The sequence below is a fragment of the Hevea brasiliensis genome, chromosome 5, assembly GCF_030052815.1.
Source record: "Hevea brasiliensis isolate MT/VB/25A 57/8 chromosome 5, ASM3005281v1, whole genome shotgun sequence".
In the NCBI taxonomy this organism is placed as follows: Eukaryota; Viridiplantae; Streptophyta; class Magnoliopsida; order Malpighiales; family Euphorbiaceae; genus Hevea; species Hevea brasiliensis.
Window position 1 is genome coordinate 65,441,699 of NC_079497.1, and position 18,862 is coordinate 65,460,560.

The 18,862-nt window shown below is 38.3% G+C and overlaps 1 protein-coding gene across 1 annotated transcript; it reads left to right on the forward strand.

The window, feature by feature from the left end:
• The first annotated feature begins 401 nt into the window (after nucleotides 1-401).
• On the forward strand, nucleotides 402-5,056 carry LOC110671943 (uncharacterized). Its single transcript, XM_021834573.2, has 3 exons — nucleotides 402-641; nucleotides 2,292-4,525; nucleotides 4,605-5,056. The coding sequence occupies exon 2, from the start codon at nucleotides 2,429-2,431 to the stop codon at nucleotides 4,523-4,525; it is 2,097 nt and encodes a 698-aa protein (XP_021690265.2). The 5' UTR covers nucleotides 402-641; nucleotides 2,292-2,428; the 3' UTR covers nucleotides 4,605-5,056.
• The last annotated feature ends 13,806 nt before the right edge of the window (nucleotides 5,057-18,862 follow it).

Sequence of the window (18,862 nt, forward strand, 5' to 3'; positions counted from 1 at the left end):
ACCATTTGATTAAAATAAAATAAGTTACAGCCAAAGTGTAATTATAAACTTAACGACTTATCTGACCCTCTGGCCCTTTAGTTTTGGGTGCGTGAGCTTTTGACTAATGCACTAGCCATGGCCGAAGTTGGAAGCAACTGGCTTAAAAATTTGGAAGGCAACAACATTAAAACTTGTATATCATGATTATCAAATATACATGCAATCAACAAAATAAGGAAAAAGTTTTAAAAATTATCCGATTTCTCCATGGAACACGCAAATATGCCCGAAGCCCAAAGAATTCGGCCCAAAACGCTTCAATTAATAAGCAGCTTACAAATAAATTGCAGAGCTCACCCTCTTCACTCTTTTAACTTCAAAGCTTTTAAAAAAGAAAACCCCTAGTTGAATAATACACCTTGTCAAATTCATTTTATTTTCCTTTGGTTTTACCACTTCTTGAGCTAGGTTTGACTTTTTTTTTTTTTTTTTTTTTTCTTTCCTGCTTGGTTGGCTAGAAAATACTAGAAATTGAATTTTGCAGACTTTTGATCTGAATCCGTAAAGGAGATGGTCTCCGGTGAGATATCACTGATTTCGAAATGGGAATAGTATATTTCCATTTCCTTGAAATTCTCAACCCTCCGAAGAGATAGGAGGTAAGTGTTTATAGTAGCATTTTCTTGCGTTGTTTCTCGATTTAAACTATATTTTCGTTTCATTTATTTGTTATCTAATCAGTTGGTATCTGGGTTTTAATGGGAAATCGAATCCATTACATCATACTTTACAAGTTTATGTGCCGTTGATTTTCAGTGGTTCTGAAATTGTTACTAGCATCTACAACTGAAAATGGCTTGCTAAATAAAACAGTAATCGTATAATGAATCTCTATCAATTTTTTAATACTTTATGTGCAACTGGTTCATGCAAGCACCACAGGTTTTTAACCTGAAATTATTTGGTTCCTTCTAGATCTTACAAAGCTGGGCAGCTTCAAGCAAGATCCCGCATCCAAGTTGATTTGAAATTATGGTTGTTACTGGTTTTGACTTCTTTAGCTTATTATTTTTTTTTATCAGTTTTTCAAAGGATTCTTTGAACTAGCTCAAGTTCTATCACAACATAGATGCAATGCATTGCAATCAACTAACTGTTTATGTGGCTCTATCACAATGTTCACACAGAGAAAGGCTGTTTTAAGAACTTTTTAGTGATTTATATTGCTACATGTGAGAAGTTGGGCTTGTAATAGTTCACTCTGAATGCACAATGTGGACTGATTAGTTATGTTGTATATCTGTTAATTGTTATTTCTGATGTAATCAATTTTTTTTTTTATTTACACCATTGAGCAATGTTAATTGATTGAAATATTTGACTAAATATTGAATGTGAATCCGCCATTATGTATATTCTTCAAATTGTTTTCAAATTTATAGGATATCATACATTATGCATCATAAAAGTTATTGGGCTTGAAACTGATTATCTCTATTTGGCTTGAACACGTACAAGAAGTTAATGGGAAGGTTTATGGTTTTCTTTTGACAAGAAAACAATTGTAGACCTTTTTTATATAATGCCTGTAAGTTCATAGGAAATAATATTACGTGAGAGAAATGCAGGCATATGTTAGGGTTAAGGAAACCCTAATAGGGAAGAATAGGGTATAGAGAAGAATGTAGATAGAGAGAGAAATAGAATAGAAGAAGAGCAAAGAGAGATATTGTATTTTTTGTAAATTTTGTAATGCAATACAAGAGATACAGCTGAAGTATTTATACAGGTAACTGCCTAGTAACTGCTTCAGCTGACTTATCCAGCTAACTAATAGATTCAGTTAGCCTTCTAGCAAACTAATAGATTCAGTTAGCCTTCTAGCAAACTCAACTACAACTCCTGCCAACTACTAACTTTCTAGAACACATAGGTACACTTTATTCTTATACTTTCTCCTATAATATGTAACAGCATTTTTCTCAGCTCTTATATGTGTTTATTTAAATCCAAATGTATATTGAGCTACTACCATTACTGATATTTATTACTCTTAAATAGAAGGGAGTGGGACTTACTCTTCTGCTGAAGATGGTTAAATATGCTCCTAATTTATTTTAAGAGTTTTATTATTATTATTATTATTATTATTTGGAAATGAATGTAAACTTGAGATTCACATATTGTTGATTTGAATGGTCATGTTGTTTTTGGTAGTTGTGTGGCTATAATTACATTGGGGTCCAGTTGATGATTTTCCTATTTAATCATTTTTTTTTCACTAAAATGGTTTCATTTTCTTTCACCAGGTGTCAAACAATTGAAAATACTTTTTTGTTTTTTTTTGTCTTCAAGCATGAAATAACCACAGACAGTCCTTTGTGGATGAAATTTTGATGACATTATATAGCAAGGAGAGAGAATTATTTGTCATAAATAGGGAAATATGGAGTGTAATAAAGATGAAGCAATCAGGGCAAAAGAAATTGCTGAGACGAAGTTTACAGAAAGAGATTTTGCTGGGGCAAAAAAATTTGCTTTGAAGGCCCAAAACTTGTATCCTGAGCTTGACGGTCTATCTCAAATGCTGGTGACATTTGATGTGCATGCGTCTGCTGAGAAAAGAACAGTTACTGGCGAAGTTGATTGGTATTGTGTGCTTGGTGTAAACCCCTGGGCTGATTATGAGACAGTCAGGAAACAGTACCAAAAACTGGCCCTCATGCTTCACCCTGATAAAAACAAAGCGTTGGGTGCAGATGGTGCATTTAAGCTTGTGTCAGATGCATGGAGTATATTATCTGATAAGTCAAAGAGCTTAGCATACAATGAGAAATTAAATGTTGTAGGACATCAACAGAGAGTTTCAACAGAGACTAAGTTTCCCTCAACATCACCTACTGCTAATGGCTTTCATAATTGTGACAGTGCTGTGAATTTAGATGCGAGGACTCAGAACAAGAATACTTGGGCAGGTCCAACCTTGGTTCCACCTCCTCCTTATCAAAAATCTTATACTTTTTGGACTATCTGCAACAAATGTAAGACACAGTATGAGTATCTGAGGATGTATCTAAATCATACCCTCTTATGCCCAAATTGTCATGAAGCTTTTTTTGCTGCAGAGAAGCCTCCACCTCAAAACGTAATGAAGCCATCCAATTATTCATCTCGCCAAAAGCATCAAAGTTCAAGACATCGTGCTGCAAATAGTACCCTGTTTAATGTTGGAAGAAATTGTGGAGTTGCTCAAAGCTCTGGACGTGAGGGGTTTGGAGTAAATTCATCCAACAGCCCAGATATCCAGGGGAATCATTTTTCCAGGATGGCTGCTACCAGGGCTACGGTTGCATCACTGTCTACTTCTGCTCAAGCTGCAAGCATGGTTGAGCAGTCACATCAGCATGTGAAGAGAGAGCCTCAGGAAGTAAAGGCTGACCAAATCTTTAAAAGGAGAAGATCTATTGAAACTTATATGAATTCTTATGGAGCTGGGAGTGGAAGATCAGGCTTGGGGAGTGCATCTGAACAAAAAAGGGACTATGTTGGGATGGAAAGGACCTATGGCTTTCCTAGTACTAACAATAAGCCCAACAGCAAGAGAGAGTTGCTACCTGTTGAGCTCCGAAACATGTTGATGGAGAAGGCAAGGTTAGATATTTGTAAAAAGCTTAAAGAGTGGAGCTCAAATGAAGTAAAACTGAAACAAGGCAAAAAGCATATAAGCATGGTAGGGAATGATACAAATAATCAGAAGCATGATAACTATGCTATTATGGATAATGGAAACCAAAGCAAGAAGTTTTTCCGTGTTTTTTCTTCTGATGATTCCATTAAAAATGCCCCGGCACCAATGGCAATTAATGTACCAGACCCTGATTTTCACAATTTTGATTCGGATCGAACTGAAAGTGCTTTTAGAGATGACCAGGTTTGGGCTGCCTATGATGAAGATGATGGAATGCCTCGTTACTATGCTCGAGTTCACAAGGTTATCTCCTTGAAACCATTCAAGATGAGCATTAGTTGGCTCAACTCAAGGAGCAACCGTGAATTTAGCTCTGTAGACTGGGTAGGTTCTGGTTTCCCCAAGACTTGTGGGGATTTCAGGGCTGGCAAACATGAGATCAGTGAAACATTAAATTCTTTCTCTCACAAGGTTAAATGGACAAAAGGCACTCGTGGGGCCATTTGCATACTTCCAGGAAAGGGAGACGTTTGGGATCTTTATAGGAACTGGTCCCCAGACTGGGATGAGCATACTCCAGATGAAGTGGTACACCAATATGACATGGTGGAAATGCTTGATGACTATAATGAAGAACAAGGTGTGTCTGTTGTTCCTCTTGTTAAGGTTGCTGGTTTGAAGACAGTTTTTCGTAGGCATATGGATCCCAAAGAAATTAGGAAGATTCCAAAAGAGGAGATGTTTCGCTTCTCTCATCAGGTCCCAGATCATCTGCTTACTGGTGAAGAAGCCCATAATTCTCCAAAGGGCTGTCGGGAGTTAGATCCAGCAGCTGCTCCTTTGGAACTTCTTTAGGTAATTACTGAAGTTAATGAGACACAAACGGTAGGAAATTCTGGCAAAACTGAAGAAGAAATGATGCTGAATTTTACAGGAACTAAAGTTGATCAGGTGTTGCATAATGCCTCAGTAGCCAAGGAGGTTGAGGTGATAGAAAGTGATGAACAAGTCAAGGATAATAAATAAGGTCTGGTAAATAGGTGGCTGAGGAAGCCATTGTTGTAGATGATTCTGAAAAGGCTGAGAAATTAGCTTTTGGAAACTGCTCAAGATAATATCAATATAGGTAAGGTTTTCTTGTTTCATTTTCTTCTTCAAAGCTGATCCATACTGTAGATGCTTTTTTGCACCATAACTGCATATGCAGATGATGCAAAGTCATTTATTATATTTTATTTTATTTTATTGTATATTATTTTTAGAGTTTAGGAATGGTGGATTTGGGTATAAAATAACTCATGCTTTACTTTGATCAAGTGTGCTGGGACTGGCAGCAACCCATATAATTGTACCATTTATGATTGTGAATTGTCACAATTTCTTTCATTTTTGGGTATTTAGCAATGATTTAAGATCATTGTGTGAAATGTAAATGTTAAAACCCTACCGGGCAGGGATTTATTGTAACTGTGCATCAGCTGCCATGCAAATATTGTTTTGGTGCTTGCCTTGCTGATTGCGTACAAGCGAAAAATCGTGAAAGGCAAAACTCTTTCTTTTGTTAATTTTGGGTGAGGCGAGCTGAAACAGTCTCGCGGTATCTGGAGCCGATGTTGGGCTAACTTGCCTTAAGTCGGCTGCCATGGAAATTCACAACTACGTCCAGAAACAGAGAAGACCCACCCCCTTTTGCTGCTACTTTTTATGAGCATTTTTTAAAAAAAAAGTCACGTGCACCTCAAACGCATGTTGACTTACTGGACGTATTGAAGCCTACCAGCTCAACTAATCAACTCAATCAAAGCAATCAATAAAAATTTAAAAACTTCAACAGCCTAATTAATCCCGGACTTCGATCATCTTCAAATTCCAAGTACTGCCCATTTCAATTTTCATTGTAATTTTAATTTTCAATTATTTTGTATTTACTCTCAATTTAGTAATTTTGAATTTCAATTTCAGTGAGGTAACTCTTATAACCTCAATTTCCTTTACAATCGAAGGTGAAGCTGTTGCATTTAGTGTAGCTAATTCCTACAATTATCTAATTCAAAAGTTAGAAACACATATAGTTGATATATTTAGTATCTGGCATGGCCATAAATCTCAAGCAGTTAGTAAGTCAAATTGATTTTATAAAAAATAGTTTGATATATACGTAGTTATATTTTAAAAAAAGCAATCTACCCTAATTATATTCTTCATATTATTAATCACATTTAGGATAAGTTAAACACAATAATAATTAAGTTTTAATATCAAGCTAGTTGAGAAAGGTTATAATTAGTGCCTTCTTGTTTGTAGGTTCAAACAGCAATTGGCCTCTATGTCCTCTTCAAGTGAAGAAGAATCCCCTATATAAATAGTTGTTCACATCCAAATTGCCCTATCTAGAAGAACTCAAGTACACGGGCCGTGTAGTTGACCTTGTGTAATATGTCATGCCCCGTGTAATCTTATGTTCTCCCTAAAACAAGAAACATGAAGTAGTCTAAAAGCTTACATAACTTGACCCGTGTAATGCCACACGAGCCGTATAAAATTCACCAGACAAGACTTCTAATTTGATATGGATTCTACTGCACTCATTTTGAATAGACTTCTAAGGCTTTTTTAGGACTTTGAAATAAGACCTTTAAGCACTTGATATAAATACTAGAAGATAGAAACAAGCAAGGGGGAATTTGCTTTACTTTCAACCCTATTTTTCTAAGAAATTTAGAGAGAGTCTACATTAAAGCTCAAGGAGCAGGATTCTCAGCTAAAGTTTCAAAATTCTAAAGCTGTAACCCTTGTTCTGGGTTCTTTAGTTCTATTTTTTCAAATTATTTTATGTTCTTTTATAATAATATTATATTTATTAAACTCACCATGAGTGAGTAGTTTGTTTAATTCTAGGATTATGGAAGTAGTACTCTCAAATTCTGTTATGGATCTATACTAAAGTTGTTAAATAAATATGAGTTTTTTTTATTCAATCTTTTGTGATCTTAATGTATGCTGTGTTGGTACCCACTTAGTTATGATATAAGATACTAATTAAAGAATTAAAAGGTGAAGATTAATATTGGAAATCAGGATTTTGAACATAGGAAATTTGACCTAGAGATAAGCTGAAATCCTTTATGGAGTTCGATGATTAATGAAAGAGCTTAAAGGGTTTTAATTAAGATTGATCGCCACGAAAGTACGTAGGGTTCAAGTTGTTTACTAGTTTACAACCTCGCAAGTGCACGGATTATTAACAAGTAATATAATGATGACTAGAGTATCATTCCGATGAGAAATTTGTAAGTACCAAACTAGACAGTAATTTGACTGTTTAGACTACCGAATATGATGAGAGATTTAATCTAAACTAACTAAAGACGTTGAGAATAAAGGAAGACAAAGCAATAAACTTAAATTTAGATAACAATTCACTAAAGTAATTCTAGAATTAGGATTTCACACTTTAACTTTATTGTGGACTTAACCTTATCTATTCAACAAATTCAGAATTGTTGCTTTGATGGAAATTAATCCTAAGATATCTCAAGTCCTCTCTTAAGACACTTAAGGTGTAAGACACTTAAGGTGTATTTTAATTAACCTCGACCCTACTTTCATGGCAATCAATCTTAATTAAAGCCTTTTAAGCTGTTTGATTAATTATGGGACTCCACAAAGGATTTCAGCCTACCTCTAAGTTAGATTTCCTAACTTCAAAATTCTAATTTCCAATACTAATCTTTACATTTCAGTTCTTCAATTAGTATCTTATATCATAACTAAGTGGGTACCAACACATAGCATGTATTAAGAACACAGAATATTGAATCAAAGAATAAAACTCAAATTCATTAAATAACTTTAGTATATATCCATAACAAAAATTGCAAGTGCTACTCTCCTAACCCTAGAATTAAATAAAATACTCACTCATGGTGAGTTTAACAAACATAATGAAATTAAAAAAAAAGAACATAAGACAATCTGAAGAAATAAAACAAAAGAACCCAGAACAAAGATCTACAACCTTGAACTTTTGAAACTTCAGCTGAGGATACTTGATTGCATCAAATTATATAGACATTTAAAGTTAACATATATTGCATTTTGTTAGCATTTAGTATCATTTTATGTTTATTTTTATATGTTTTCATTATTATTTTAGAAAACATGTTAATCCATGTAACACCCCGAACCTCCAGGCTTTAAATAGTATCATTTTTGGTCTGTGACTTGTACTATGCAAAGACATCTTGAGGACCAAAAATAAAATGAAAATTTATTGAAATAGACACAATAAAAATTCAAGTGACCCCAAAATATAAGGACTCACCGGGTATATTGAAAAAGAGAGATTATGACCCGATGAGGGGCATTTTGGTCAATTTACCTCAAGAGTTGACTTTTTACTAAAATGTTAATTAATTTAAGTGAAATTAATGAATTGAATTACAACTGCTCAACTGTCATTAATTGATACATATAGTGCATTACATCATAAATATGGACTAATAGAGGGAAATCTCCTTATGTTGGTTGTGCAGGGTGTAACACCCTCCCGATAACCACTCTGTACATCCTACTGTTCCGGTGACCGGTGTCGGCCCGGACAGCTAGAATGTCCGGAAAAATATTTAAACTAAAGTCAAGAACCATAATTAACTCAAATATTAATAAGAAAAATTTAGTAAAAATTTTAGGAATAAAATACAACCGAGTTAAACGAGCCGGTGCCCAAGCGATGGGTAACCAGAGGGAAGTTGCGGTTCTCGCAACGAGGAGCCCTAGACCCGGGAGAAAAATTATAAAATAATTTTTGGGACTCCAGAGAAGGGTTATTGAGGTTCCCATGGCATTAGAATGCCAAGAAAATACCTAGAAAAATTTTTCAATCGGTACAGACAATTTTGACCCGTTAAGCCAAACGGAGGGCATTTTGGTCATTTCGCCTTCAGAGGTGATTTTTGGCCGACTTGTCCAGTTGAGTAAATAATTAATATGACATAAAATATGAATAAACATTACTAGAAATTAAATTGAAATTGAGTAGTGGAGGAAAGAAAAGAAATTGAGGAAAAAGGGCTATTTATGACATCATGGTGATATCATTTATAATTACCAACCAATCACAATTAAGCCCTTATTTGACTAACTAATAAAGAGACAAATTGAAGACTAAATTCATCAAAGATCCAGCAGCCATCTCCTTCCCCAAAACCAGCCAAAAATGTAGAGAGAGAAAAGAGAGGGTTTCCACCATAGTTCAAGCTTCCAAGCTTTGAAACCTTGCTTATCTTGCACCAAAAACCCTAGATCCCTTCAATAAAAATTACCCCCACACCTTGTTGGAGTGTTTGGCAGCCAAGAAAAGCCAAGAAAGTGAAGGAATTGCTTGGGAAAAATCTGCCCTAATCAAGGTTAGTGCATTAGATACTTAAAACTCCTTTTTTTCATGATTTGCAACTTGAATTGAGTAAGAATTGTAACTAAAATGAACAAGAATTTTGTGTACACATACTATGAATTTTTGGCAGCCCTTGTGAAGGAATTATTTTGATTGTTTTGATGTACTTAAAGTGGGCTATAGATCAAGTTTAAACCATGTGTGTATGTGATTATTGAAGGAGCTAATAATTAAGGTGTTGTGAAAACCTATAATGGAACTAGGGTTTTGAAGAGTGAAAAATTGGCTTGGCTTGGGAAATTGTTAGAGCAAATTTTAATGGTCAATTAGTGACCATTTTAGGTAAGTTGACCATAATTAAAACTGAAAAATAGTATGGTAAATTGAAGGTGAAATCTGCCCTAGGACAGCAGCAATGGACTGAGATTTCAGTCCAATTACACAGCCATAACTTTGGCTGTGTTGGTCCAATTGGTGTTTGGCCAATTGGACATGAAACTAGGCTTATAATGGCACATTTTTGCTGAAGAAACCATGCCCAAAAGACCAAAGCAAGAGGACCAAAACTTGGCCCCAATCCGGACACCCTGCAACTGATTCTGTAGAATTGACCAAATGAACAGTAACTGTTCATTTGGCCATAACTCACTGTAGATATGGTCAATTGACCTGAAATTTTTACAGCAACAAGTTAAGACATAGACAAACAACTTTCATGAAGAAACCTACCCCAAATTATGACCAGAACCTAACCCAAATGGCAGTCATAATCACTGTTCATGGTACTATAGATTTGGTAAATTCTGCAGAATTGAAATCCGGCCAACTGTGGTTTTTGGACCATATCTGGAGCTAAAAAACTCCAAATGGAGTGATTCAAAAAATGAAATTCAACTAGACAAAATAAGGAACAACTTTCATGTTTTATATTTCTTCAAATTCCCACAATAACAGTGTCCAATGGAATAGTGAAGTTGACTCACCAAAATTGAAAATTCTGCTCGTGTGGGTTTACACTTTGAAATGGTATTAACACTTAATGCCAACAAGTTTTAAACACCAAATGTGGTATGTTGGGAGTGCCAAAGTCAATGTACATATTTTCTATCCAAAAGTCAACATTTTTGTTGACCAATGAGGTGAATAGTAACACCAAAACATGAAATTCACAAATTGAAGAATTTAAAAGTTTCAAATGCCCTAGTATACCTAACAAGATTGGTTTGGATAGTTTGGCATGCCAATAGGATTCAGTTAGCAGTACTGCATATGGCAATATGCCATTCCGTGATTTCATGGCTTTTAGCCATTCTGACTTTATATTGAGACTTGGCCTTGTGCCTGATATTATTTACAGCTTGTTAGCTGTTCTGTTGCACACCGGGAGATGCATATGTGACCGATGGTGTGACGGCCCGAGGTACTAGGTACCCAGTGCCAGTTTACCCGTTATCCAGTCCAGTCATCTAGTGTAGGTTACTTGGGGCAACCAAATGAATAAAAGTGAACAACGTTAATGAAACAATGAATATATCTATACCAACAAAGAAAGCATACACATTCTATACACATTCATTTTCTTGCTATTTTCTTCTATTATATTGTTGCACCACTAAGCATTATTGCTTAGCGTGTTGCTTTTGCCACGCGTAGGTACTGGAGATCCCGATCGTGAGCCCGTGAGACCACGTGATCGGGTGAGTCCATCCGCGATTCTGCTCAGTGTCCGTGTCACCTCAACTTCTGCTGTGCCTTGGTAGGTCACTAGGTGCCATTTTGACATTTTGTAACTTAATTTTGATTTTTCTTCATATGTAATTAAACTTGTGTAATGTATATTGATGTCTATGTAAATTATGAAAATTGTATTTGTTAATGGAAAAGTAAATGTTTACTTGTGATTTATATGTGATCATCACATGTGAATGATGAATGAGAGTTGAAATTGAAATGTTGAGATCTTGATATTGGAATTGAGAATGATTGAATTTGTTTATTGGAAGTGTTTTTAACAGGTTCCGAAGAACTGTTTTCTCCATTTTTAGCCGGTACTCCGCCGGATTTTCTTTAAAATTTTCAGAACCTCAAATAAATTATAATTTCAATAAAGGAACTATATTTCACAAACTATATTCAAAACTTTGACAAAAATTAATTAAGGTAAAATAGAGTGTGCCGGTACACCGTGTGGCATAGCTTGCTCGCCTACACTGTAGACGGGTAAGGGGTGTCACATTTAGTGGTATCAGAGCACGGTTTAGGCGTTTCTGGTCCTAGATCGAGTCCATACCATGCATTGCATTTGTAAGAGTCGAGGTGACACTAATGCAGATCTGTTTGTTTTTCTTGTTTTGAATAGGATATGGACCCTTCATCTCAGAGGGCAGTTGAGGAGGAAGTGGAGAGTCATGCTCCACCAGAGCAGTGAGACCGGGGTAGGAGAGAACCCTACTCGCCACCAGTGCAGAGCTCGCCACCTCCACAGTGCCATGTTCCAACAAATGGCCGACTTCTTCAGACAAATGGCCGGGTAATGCCAAGACACCACCACCACCACCACCACTCCACCAGTAAATCACACTGAAAGGCTAAGGAAGTTTGGAGCTGTGGACTTCTATGGCAAGAGAGAAGATGACTCTGTTGCAGCCGGGAATTGGTTGAACAGAATAGGCAGAGTACTAAAACAACTCCACTACACTCCAGAGCAAAACCTGGAAGCTGCCATCTCTTTGCTACAAGATGATGCATATGAGTGGTGGGACACTGTGTCCAGTGAAGTGCAGCCAGAAGCTGTAACTTGGGACTTCTTTCTTTCAGAATTTAAGAAGAAATATGTGGGTACTGTATATCTGGAAGAGAGAAGAAGAGAGTTTATTAACCTGAGGCAGAGACAGCTGTCAGTGGCCGAATATGAGAAGGAGTTTGTTCGATTAAGCCGTTACGGAAGGGAGATAGTCCCTAATGAAGCTGAAAGGTGCAAGAGATTTGAAGAGGGACTAAATGACAACATCAAGATCCAGCTCACTGCCTTGGGAATCACAAAATTTACCAAGTTAGTGGAAGCTGCAATAAAGGTGGAAAAAGTGAGAATCAGTGAGCAGACCAGAAGGGATAGACAGCAGAAGAGGGGACCGGGTCAGTCTAGTTCAGCCCCTGCATTTGGGAAGAAGTTCAAGGGTCCTCCTGCACAGAGTTCAGCTCAGCCACGTGGTCGTGGTCGGTCTCGGGGCGGGCCACGATTCACCCCTAGGAGAGGTCACCCACACCATCGGTGGGCGCTCTCCGAGGATGGGGTTGAGGACCAGCCCCAACATCTTCTGCATGTCCACACCGCCTTAAATGGCACAAGGGAGTGTTGGAGAAATCGTGCTCGCTTGAGATGTGGGTCAACAGAGCATCAGTTGAAGAACTGTCCACACAGAACTACTACAGCTGCTCCAACACAAGCAGACAGACCTGCTCCTGCACCACCAAGGGGTAGAAGGTCTGGTAAATCCGAAGCTGTGGAACCATCTCAGAGGCCCGCATCTAAGCCAGCAGAGAGGCCAGATAACAGACCACCTGCCAGAAATTATGCCTTGAGAGCTCAGGAGGAGTAAGATGCCCCGGACGTCATCAGGGGTACGTTCTCCCTCTACAATACTCCTGTGCATGCATTGGTGGATCCAAGATCCACTCATTCCTACATTTGCATCAACCTACCCGTAGAAAGGGGGATACTAGTAGGGGAGAGTGACCAAGACATTCTGGTCACTAATCCATTGGGCCACAGTGTGGTAGTGAACAAAGTATACAAGGGTTGCCCGTTAAGGATTCAGGGGTATGAATTCTTGGCAGACCTAATTGAGTTGCCCTTCCATGAGTTTGACGTGATATTGGGAATGGACTAGTTGTCACGTCATCAGGCAATAGTTGATTGCAAATTGAAGAGAATTTCTCTAAAAACTTCAGAGGGTAATGAGATCATAGTTGTGGGGGAAAGGACAGATTTCTTGTCCAATGTCATCTCAGCCACAGTTGCAAGAAGAATGATGAGAAAAGGCTGTGAAGCCTACCTAGCACATGTGGTGGATACTAGGCAGGCTAAGCCAAACTTGAGTGACATACCCACAGTAAGAGACTTCCCAGAGGTATTTCCTGAAGAGTTGCCTGGTTTGCCACCAGAAAGGGAAGTCGAATTTGCTATTGAGACACCACTGCACAAAGACCCATTTCCATTGCTCCTTATAGGATGGCACCCACTGAATTGAGAGAGTTGAAAACTCAGTTGCAAGAGTTGTTAGATAAGGGGTTCATACGCCCCAGTGTGTCACCATGGGGAGCTCCAGTGCTGTTTGTGAAAAAGAAGGATGGGACTTTGAGGCTATGCATCGATTACCGGCAGTTGAATAAAGTGACTGTGAAGAATAAATATCCGTTGCCTAGAATTGATGATCTGTTTGATCGGTTGAAGGGAAGCGAGTGTTTTCCAAGATTGATCTCAGATCAGGGTATCATCAGTTGAGGGTGAAGGATGTAGATGTGCCCAAGACTGCATTCAGGACCCGGTATGGGCATTATGAGTTCCTAGTGATGCACTTTGGCCTAACAAATGCACCAGCGGCATTTATGGACCTTATGAACCGTATCTTCCATCCACACTTAGATCGGTTCATAGTGGTCTTTATTGATGATATTTTGGTGTATTCCAAGACCAGTGAAGAACATGATGAGCATTTGAGGATTGTTCTGCAAACCACGAGAGAAAAGAAGTCAGTATGCTAAGTTGTCCAAGTGTGACTTTTGGCTGAATGAGATTGCATTCCTTGGACACATAGTGTCAGCTGATGTGATTAGGGTAGATCCCAAGAAGATAGAAGCAGTGATGGAATGGAAGCCTCCCAGAAACACAACTGAGGTTAGAAGCTTCTTGGGGCTAGCTGGGTATTCTGAGAAGATTTGTGAAGGATTTTCCTAATAGGCTCCAATGACCAAGTTGTTGCACAAGAATGTCGATTTGACTAGAATGACAAGTGTCGCACCGGTTTGAGAAGTTGAAGGCTATGTTGACAGAGGCACCAGTGTTAACACAGCCAGTGTCAGGAAAGGACTTTGTGGTCTACAGTGATGCCTCTCATAATGGGTTAGGGTGTGTATTGATGCAAGAGGGGAAAGTGATCGCCTATGCTTCCAGACAGCTAAGGCCACATGAACAGAACTACCCTACCCATGATCTAGAGCTTGCAGCAATTATCTTCGCACTGAAGATATGGAGGCATTACTTGTATGGTGAAAAGTGCTACATTTACACAGACCACAAGAGTCTAAAATATTTGCCAACTCAGAAGGAGCTCAACCTTAGACAGAGGCGATGGATTGAGTTCCTGAAGGATTATGATTGTGTAATTGACTACCACCCTGGGAAGGCAAATGTAGTTGCTGATGCCTTGAGCAGAAAATCCATGATAGCCTTGAGATCATTGAATGCCCGTCTATCTTTGATTCGAGATGGAGCTATTTGGCTGAGTTGCAAGTGAGGCCAAACCTGCTACAGCAGATTTTAGATGGGCAAAAGGCAGATGAAAAGTTAATGGCCATTATGAGCAAAATCCCAGAAGGAAAAGCAACTGACTTTGAGGTGAAAGCAAATGGGTGTCTGTATTACAAAGGAAGACTGTGTGTACCAGATGATGGGGAATTAAAGGCTAGCATTCTAAAAGAGGCACACACCAGTGTATATGCTATGCACCCAGGAAGTACAAAGATGTATCATGATCCAAGCTTGATATTGGTGGCACAGTATGAAGAGGGACATAGCTGACTATGTGACTAAATGCTTGACATGTCAGCAAGTCAAGGCAGAACATCAAGTTCCATCGGGTTTGCTACAGCCTATACGCATACCTGAATGGAAATGGGATCGGGTCACCATGGATTTTGTAAGTGGCCTACCTCTCACCCGGAAGAAGCATGATGCAGCATGGGTGATAGTTGATAGATTGACAAAGTCAGCACACTTTCTGCCAGTTAGGACTGACTACTCACTAGAGAGGTTAGCGGTGTATATCGCTGAGATAGTTAGACTGCATGGAATTCCACTTTCCATCATATCTGATCGAGACCCAAGATTTACATCGAGATTTTGGAAGAAGTTGCATGAATCCTTGGGTACACAACTCCATTTCAGCACAGCTTTCCATCCTCAGACGGATGGGCAATCCGAAAGAGTAATCCAGGTAAACAATTGAAACCAATGAAATTGATACAAATATTGAATTGAAATGATAACAATAACGTGAAATACTTGTCAGGTCCTTGAGGATATGCTGAGGAGTTGTGTCATTGAGTTTGAGGGAAGTTGGGATAGATACCTCCCACTGGCAGAATTTGCATACAACAATAGCTACCAAGCTAGTATCCAAATGGCCCCGTATGAAGCGCTATATGGGAGAAAATGTAGAACTCGGTGTCTTTGGGTGAATTGGCGAACAAGCGGTAGGGCGGACACAGTGAAACAGTGAGGAAAAGGTGAAATCAATCAAAGCCAACTTAAAGGTTGCCTCGCATGCATGTAAATCTTATGCCGACTTGAAGAGAAAAGAAATGGAATATGTGGTTGGCGACAAAGTGTTCCTCAAGGTGTCACCATGGAGGAAAGTATTGAGGTTTGGAAGGAAAGGTAAGTTAAGCCCTAGGTTCATTGGCCCATATGAAGTCATTGAACGTGTGGGTCAAGTGGCCTATAGGCTAGCTTTACCACCAGAGCTGGACAAGATCCACAATGTGTTCCACGTGTCTATGCTCAGAAGATACCGCTCAGATCCTTCACATGTCATCTCCAGAGAAGAAATTGAAATACAACCGGATTTGACATACGAAGAAGAACCTCTACGGATCTTGGCTCGGGAAGTGAAAGAGTTGAGAAACAAGCAAATTCCATTGGTGAAAGTGCTATGGAGGCACCACAACACCGAGGAGGCAACTTGGGAAAGTGAAGAGACGATGAGGCAACAGTTCCCTCAACTGTTTGCATCAGGTAAATTTCGAGGACGAAATTTAAATTAGAGGGGAAGAGTTGTAACACCCTCCCGATAACCACTCCGTACATCCTCTTTGTTCGGTGACCGGTGTCGGCCCGGACAGCTAGAATGTCCGGAAAAATATTTAAACTAAAGTTAGGAACCATAATTAACTCAAATATTAATAAGAAAAATTTAGTAAAAATTTTAGGAATAAAATACAACGGAGTTAAACGAGCCGGTGCCCAAGCCGGTGCCCAAGCGATGGGTAACCAGAGGGAAGTTGCGGTTCTCGCAACGAGGAGCCCTAGACCCGGGAGAAAAATTATAAAATAGTTTTTGGGACTCCAGAGAAGGGTTATTGAGGTTCCCATGGCATTAGAATGCCAAGAAAATACCTAGAAAAATTTTTCAATCGGTACAGACAATTTTGACCCGTTAAGCCAAACGGAGGGCATTTTGGTCATTTCGCCTTCAGAGGTGATTTTTGGCCGACTTGTCCAGTTGAGTAAATAATTAATATGACATAAAATATGAATAAACATTACTAGAAATTAAATTGAAATTGAGTAGTGGAGGAAAGAAAAGAAATTGAGGAAAAAGGGCTATTTATGACATCATGGTGATGTCATTTATAATTACCAACCAATCACAATTAAGCCCTTATTTGACTAACTAATAAAGAGACAAATTGAAGACTAAATTCATCAAAGATCCAGCAGCCATCTCCTTCCCCAAAACCAGCCAAAAACGTAGAGAGAGAAAAGAGAGGGTTTCCACCATAGTTCAAGCTTCCAAGCTTTGAAACCTTGCTTATCTTGCACCAAAAACCCTAGATCCCTTCAATAAAAATTACCCCCACACCTTGTTGGAGTGTTTGGCAGCCAAGAAAAGCCAAGAAAGTGAAGGAATTGCTTGGGAAAAATCTGCCCTAATCAAGGTTAGTGCATTAGATACTTAAAACTCCTTTTTTTCATGATTTGCAACTTGAATTGAGTAAGAATTGTAACTAAAATGAACAAGAATTTTGTGTACACATACTATGAATTTTTGGCAGCCCTTGTGAAGGAATTATTTTGATTGTTTTGATGTACTTAAAGTGGGCTATAGATCAAGTTTAAACCATGTGTGTATGTGATTATTTAAGGAGCTAATAATTAAGGTGTTGTGAAAACCTATAATGGAACTAGGGTTTTGAAGAGTGAAAAATTGGCTTGGCTTGGGAAATTGTTAGAGCACATTTTAATGGTCAATTAGTGACCATTTTAGGTAAGTTGACCATAATTAGAACTGAAAAATAGTATGGTAAAGTGAAGGTGAAATCTGCCCTAGGACAGCAGCAATGGACTGAGATTTCAGTCCAATTACACAGCCATAACTTTGGCTGTGTTGGTCCAATTGGTGTTTGGCCAATTGGACATGAAACTAGGCTTATAATGGCACATTTTTGCTGAAGAAACCATGCCCAAAAGACCAAAGCAAGAGGACCAAAACTTGGCCCCAATCCGGACACCCTGCAACTGATTCTGCAGAATTGACCAACTGTTCATTTGGCCATAACTCACTGTAGATATGGTCAATTGACCTGAAATTTTACAGCAACAAGTTAAGACATAGACAAACAACTTTCATGAAGAAACCTACCCCAAATTATGGCCAGAACCTAACCCAAATGGCAGTGGCAGTCACTGTTCATGTTACTGTAGATATGGTAATTTCTGCAGATTGGCAATCCGGCCAGCTTGGGTTTTTGAGCCATATCTGGAGCTACAAAACTGCAAATGGAGTGATTCAAAAAAGGAAATTCAACTAGACAAAATAAGGAACAACTTTCATGTTTTATATTTCTTCAAATTCCCACAGTAACAGTGTCCAATGGAACAGTGAAGTTGACTCACCAAAACTGAAAATTCTGCTCGTGTGGGTTTACACTTTGAAATGGTATTAACACTTAATGCCAACAAGTTTTAAACACCAAATGTGGTATGTTGGGAGTGCCAAAGTCAATGTACATATTTTCTATCCAAAAGTCAACATTTTTGTTGACCAATGAGGTGAATAGTAACACCAAAACATGAAATTCACAAATTGAAGAATTTAAAAGTTTCAAATGCCCTAGTATACCTAACAAGATTGGTTTGGATAGTTTGGCATGCCAATAGGGTTCGATTAGCGATCGCATATGGCAATATGCCATTCGTGATTTCATGGCTTTTAGCCATTCGACTTTATATTGAGACTTGGCCTTGTGCACGATATTATTCTGACATTGTTAGTCATTGCTGCACACCGGGAGATGCATATGTGACCGATGGTGTGACGGCCCGAGGTACTAGGTACCCAGTGCCAGTTTACCCGTTATCCAGTCCAGTCATCTAGTGTAGGTTACTTGGGGCAACCAAATGAATAAAAGTGAACAACGTTAATGAAACAATGAATATATCTATACCAACAAAGAAAGCATACACATTCTATACACATTCATTTTCTTGCTATTTTCTTCTATTATATTATTGCACCACTAAGCATTATTGCTTAGCGCGTTGCTTTTGCCACGTGTAGGTACTGGAGATCCCGATCGTGAGCCCAGTAGACCACAGACTGGGTGAGTCCATCCGGCAGTTCTGCTCAGTGTCCGTGTCACCTCAACTTCTGCTGTGCCTTGGTAGGACACTAGGTGTCATTTTGACATTTTGTAACTTAATTTTGATTTTTCTTCATATGTAATTAAACTTGTGTAATGTATATTGATGTCTATGTAAATTATAAAAATTGTATTTGTTAATGGAAAAGTAAATG